Genomic DNA, 5,977 nt, shown 5'->3' on the forward strand with positions numbered 1-5,977 from the left:
CTCTCTTCCTCCCCCCCCCATCAAGAGGACAAAGGGGGCATATTTTTGCAAAAACATTGCCAGTAAAATAAATAAAAGGATGTAATGATAATTTTACTGTCTCTGTTTCTTGTTTCTTTCAACTAGTTTTTTGAGCCTGGATCAGGTGTAATTTCATTTACAATATTTTTTCCCTTTGAGTTTATTTAAGTGACTTGCTTTCTACATAACCAAACTGGTGCTAGTTCTGCTCCTTTCCTCATATCGGGTTCTACTTTGTTCTGCAAGCAGACCCTTTGGATTTTAAGAGATAATATGAGAAAGGATATATAAGCCTGGGCTGCCTCTTCCTTAATTTATTATTACTGCAAATATTTTGGTTTGCATCTTAGGCAATAGTTGAAATAATTCCCTATTTTGTGTGTCCTTTTTCTACCTTTCTGCCTTTGAAGTCTGGATCGCCATATGCAGACCCATCATGGGCACCATAAGCCGTTCCGTTGCAAACTCTGCCCATTCAAGTCCTCGTATAACAGCCGCCTGAAAACCCATATACTCAAAGCTCACGCTGGTAAGTTTCTCTCTCTCGACTTCACAGTTCAACAGCAGAAATCATCCTTGTACACTTGTTGCTGATCAGAGATGCTGATTTTGATCACGTGTTTTGTCACCAAATTTGGGTAAGATTTTCAAAGGCAAGTCAGGATTGGCCAGCCTCTGCACATCTTCTAATCAGCAGGAATTTAGGTAATGTTTTTGTGAGAACAAGAATTTAAATCAATGTTGAGTACTTTAGGAACTTCTTTTTCTTATTTCCTTTTATTTAAAAGAGTTTTTGTTGTTATTTTTGCTGATTTCCAAAAATGTTCAGTCAGTCCACATATACCATTGGTGTCTCAACTGTTTGGTACTGAGCTCTGTTCCACTATATTTTTATTTATGTTTGTGCTTTAGGTGATTCTGGGAAAAGGACCAAGGATTGCATCTTGGTTTCATAGACTTATGGTGGCTTACGTGTTAAAGCAAACACTGAAAACTTTGTGAGTCAGGTCTATGTGCAGCAGACTGAGAATGATACGGTTGCATTATTATACATGGAAATCTGTCTTGCAAACCTATGTCTTCCAGTACCAAAATACATACATGCAAATAACATGCTTCATGATGAACATGATGAACAAGAATTGGGAAGGTGATGTGTCATACAGGATAGGTCACCTCAAAGTGTTGCACCTTTGATTTCAAAGGTGTGAGACACAAAACGTCCTGGTAGGTGACTGATATTTATTCCTTGGCCCTAGACTCCTGGCACCGTCATGCAATGAAAGGTCATGTGAAGTTTGGAGTCGAACCAGTGGCTCCATTGACTTCTGTTGCGTCTTTCCAGTAAAAGACAATGAAAAACAATTGAGTCCCCCACCTCAGTCCAAATACATATTCTAATGCAAACAACAGAATATGAAGCAATCTAAAAACTGTGCAAATTAGCCCAGTTGTTACAATTTGCAAATAGAAACTCCTGCAACAGATAACAAGGTGCTAGAAATACACTCCTTTCTTTACTTCCTGTTTCTACCACAATGTGTACTCAAGTTGGAGTAGAGGAGGATGGAGAAAACGGGGAGCCTTGTTGGCTGACAAAGATAAGGATCCAAATGCACTTCTCATCTGTAAAAATTTAGGAGGGATGGATGGTCTCTGCTCTACTCCATTTCCTGTATGGATTTCAATTCTCATGCTTGGATGCTTTTATCTTCTGATGATAGAGTGTATACCAGGACACTTTATTGTACTTGCATAGGTATTGTTGATTAACTTAAAGTTTTCCAGCCTCCTTCTATATGAGACTATGGCATTCTGCCTCTTCTAGGAAATTTACCTGTATGCAGCAGCTTCGGTTTATGAAGTCCCAGACACTGTGTGGAGGTGCTGATGTTCTCTGTCTTGGCCAGCTTTTTTTTTTTTTTTTTTTTTTTTTTTTTTTTTTTTTATGTCATTGTACAGTTGGGCTACTTTGTGTTACCTTTATTGAACCTGCTAGATTTTAGTGGCATGATTAGCATGCAGCTAATATTTACTTTACAATCCTCTTCATGTAGGTCATTGATTTATATATTACAAACTCATGCCCTTGAACTTGATCAGTGGATCTGTGTTTTGCATCATAAAAGAACACAATGTCATAGTTGCTTTCTGCAGCCCAGAGAGGTTTTCACAATAACTTGTAGATAGTAGAGTTTTCAAAGTTTTATGATCAGTTCTACTTCAGTCCATTTCTACCAAACAAATACTCTCCTCACATAAAAATCCCTGGCATATTTTTCAATAGGAGTTTTGCTGTTTTACATTTTCAGTCAGTCCTTCAGAAATATATCCTACTGGCTAATCACTTTATGGATACTTTTCCTGTCCTCTGTCTTCTAGTAACAGAGTATTTATCTGAATATTTCTTTTGTTACTACATTTTTTTTTCTCTCATCCATCATCTTTCTCTCTCTCTTTTTTTTTTTAATATTTTTTCAGAAGCAAAAACCTGCAACATGCCCTTGAATTTTTGTAAAGTCTTTTGGGGGTCTTTAAAGTTCAGTAAAATCCGGGAACCTTTCACTCAGTCTGCCTGCCTGCATCATCTTTTGGGGACTGATCAAATTTCATTTCTCTATGAAATGTGTTCTTGCCTAACAGCTAGTACTAGCCAGCATTTCTGGCATTTGTTCTCAACCAGTATACGCCATCTCCTTTGGCATGAAGCAGAATAGATCGCAGTATCTCTAAATGTTCTGTCAATTGTTTTAACCTCAAATTACATTGTAAGCCAGACTATTTGCCCTGCTCAGGTTCTGCATAATCTGAAACATAATGCTCTGGGGATATCTCGGGTGTTGAGACATTTCTACATAGAAATTACTGATTTATATGTTACTGTTATCATTTTATGAAATGGGAAACTAGCAACTGAAAATTGGTAAAACCCTTCTGCTGAGTCAAGTGTTGCCTCTGAAATCAAACATATTCAGTCATGCTGATGTCCTCTTGAAGTGTTACTGCTGAATAGTAGCTATATTTACTAATTCTGTGTAGAGTTCTTAATTTGTAATCATCCTCTATTTGCTTTAATTTCTTGTGATGATTTTAAGCTAATGCTTAAAATGAGCTACCCTCGTCCAGGAATCTCTTAAACTGTAAAGTTTTGTGTTTGCATTACAGTGGTATCTTCTACCTTCAGGTTTCTTTTTCACAGAATCACAGAATAGTTGGGGTTGAAAGTGACCTCTGGAGATCATCTGGGTCAATGCCCCCTGCTCCAGTGAGGTCAGCTAGAGCAGGATGCCCAGAACCATGTCCACTTGGGTTTTGAGTATCTTTGAGGAGGGAGACTTTTTGTCCTTGCATTATCCTATTTGGTTAAGCATCACTATCATACATACTATGTAAAAAATGTTTTCTTTCCCTTTGTAAAAAGGTAGTATTTATCTCTGACATGATACACAGGTGAGGAACACTATTTAAAAACACATGTGGAACAATTCTTGTTTCACTATTTCAGACGGTCAAGTGATCTGTTCTTTTTCAGATGAACCAAAGAGGCTTTCTAGGAGTTGGTATTTTCTCCCTGTGGTTAGCACAGTTTTTCTGGAAGAGAGGGGTGGGATTTATTTTTATATAGGGAGCTTGCTAATCTTTTCATGTGTGCTTACTCTGACTTGCTGCAGTGCGTATGTTTTCACTTTCTCTTTTAATTTACTTTTTTCTGGTGTTGGAAACAAATCTGTTTGAGAACCTTGAATGCTAATTTTTTTTTTTGGAGAATTGAAGGATGTTTCCTGCTTGTTCATTATGCAGAGCCCTTGTTCTGCTCTTACTGTGCATGAATATTTCACTCCTGTGTTAATTTTGACACTTTGTGTACAACTCATGTGTGGCCAGTGTTATTCTTACACATGAAAGCGACACTTCCAAAACAATAGACTTGTTGCGTATATATCACGTTGTTTACGATGGACAGGTTCACTTTGTGTTCTAGATGCCTCCATGATGCTTAATGCAGAACAAATCTTGTCTCAGGGATTTGTTTCTCCTTTGTATTCTGTCTTAATGGCTTGGAGTGTATTTGGAATTAAATTCACTACTGTTCATTACTTCTGTTCTTTCACTTCTTTTAAGACTTTTTCATAACACACTCTCACATAGCACTACAAATATACAGTGTTCTTGCTATTGCCATGCCAACCTGGAGTTGGTTACCAGTTCTGTGGAGATTACTCCTGCGTGATGGCAGGTTTCACATAAGGAAAACACAACCTTCCTCAAATAGTTTTTTTTTTAAGGGACTTTTTGTAGCACTTTGTGGTCCCCTTCTTGCTTCATTAGTAGCAATGCTGGATGCGCTGCATGCAAAAATGGATGACTTCACCCTCTTTAGTTGCTGTGCTACCAAAGAAATTTGGAAATGCTGTAGTCAGATAACTGAATTTTCATCCCAGATTCTGTTTTCTTCCCATACCATGCAATACAGGCACGTTAAGAGTCTGGTCTGTTTTTTGACATCGGTCACTTGACAAGGATCTGCAATTGTCAGAAAGTGGTGTCTGTGCCTGCAGAATCCAGACTGCTCCAACAGAGACCCCTATAGCTTGTTCTCTTTGGGATCAGTCTCACACTGAAGGAGTCCATGGGAATTTTACTGCCAAGTTCAGTAGGAGAAGTGTGGGGGCCCCCTTTTATTTCTTTTGTGAGCTGATGACTTGCCTGTATTTCGCTCACCCAGGTGAACATGCCTACAAATGTTCCTCCTGCTCATTTTCCACCATGACAATCAGCCAGCTGAAAGAGCACTCCTTGAAAGTGCATGGGAAAGCACTGACACTACCACGACCCCGCATTGTCAGCCTTGCAGCCTCACACGCCCACCACACCTCCAAGAACCACACTGCTGCTGAAGAAGTGGAGGACTCTAATGGTAAGAGGTGCCTGAGAGCAAGAGTTTAATTTTCTAAGGTGCCACTTAATATTTTTACTTAAAAAAAAAAAAAAAAAAAAAAAAGCACAGCAGGCAGGTAGCCCAAGAAGCAACTTCCTTTGGTCATTAAGAAGGATCAGAAGTTGCAATGAAACAACATTAAATGTGGTGTTCTAGGACGTGACCTGCTTTAGAACCTTACCAATTCATACTTCACTAACTTGTTCTGTCACCAGTTGACCTTGGAATATCATGGTGGCTTTAATTTTTAGCAGAGATTTAAATCACAGAAAACTTTCAGAGGCAGAGTTTCTACTGAAAGCCAATGGGAAAGAGAACATCAAATTCCATTTGTTCTCCTAAAGCCTACCCCTTTACCTTATTAGGAGAGCTCTTGAATGAAACTAGATGATTAAGCTTAAAATGTGTACTTGTAATGGTAGTACAAGTGATTATTCTTTTGTTAGAAAGAGTATAAACAGTGTCTCTCGATATTAACCTGCATCTGCTGGAGAGAGACTCTGAGAACTGTTCTCTTGTCCCTGTTTTCCTTGAAGGCTTTTAATGCCCTTATACAAGAGAAGCATCCAAGAAAGATCTATTCTATAGGTACAGAATGTCTAGGAAGCAACAGAGGAAGGGATGCAGTTATCAGAGAGAACGTAGACTTGTAGGTCAGGTGTAGTGTGGCATTATAACAAGCTTTAAAACATTTGCAGTGATCACTTTTGAGACTCATTTTCTGTTGCTTCCTACTGATCAAGAAAATAATTGGCCTTTGAGCACAAAAATCTTGAATCTTGGGTGAGTTGCATTGACAAGGGAAGAGAATGTAGCTGAAGATAAATAAAAGGTTCAGGTGTTTGCAGAAGTGCCAAGGAATTAGGGTGTGAGTGATGTTAGGAGAAGAAAAAAAATGTTCAAATATTACCAGAGTGTTTTGGGATTTTTTTAATAAAAAGATTAAAAAAAAAAAAAGGAGATAAGTGTCATGACTAATTACTTTGTGGCTTTTTTGGTCTTCCATCACCCCTTCTT

At 38.3% G+C, this 5,977-nt stretch overlaps 1 protein-coding gene across 6 annotated transcripts in view; it reads left to right on the forward strand.

The window, feature by feature from the left end:
• ZNF462 (zinc finger protein 462) overlaps nt 1–5,977 on the forward strand; it is a 92,163-nt gene that overhangs the window by 53,015 nt on the left and 33,171 nt on the right. For 5 of the 6 annotated variants that reach the window (XM_085299950.1, XM_085299955.1, XM_085299954.1 and 2 more), the window contains exons 7-8: nt 432–550; nt 4,748–4,939. In XM_085299950.1, the coding sequence (XP_085156076.1) occupies nt 432–550; nt 4,748–4,939 (311 nt within the window). The remainder of the gene's footprint in view (nt 1–431; nt 551–4,747; nt 4,940–5,977) is intronic. The other variant, XM_085299956.1, reaches the window with a different exon arrangement.

The sequence above is a fragment of the Rhea americana genome, unplaced genomic scaffold (assembly GCF_003343005.1).
Source record: "Rhea americana isolate MKP2758 unplaced genomic scaffold, rheAme1 scaffold_158, whole genome shotgun sequence".
In the NCBI taxonomy this organism is placed as follows: Eukaryota; Metazoa; Chordata; class Aves; order Rheiformes; family Rheidae; genus Rhea; species Rhea americana.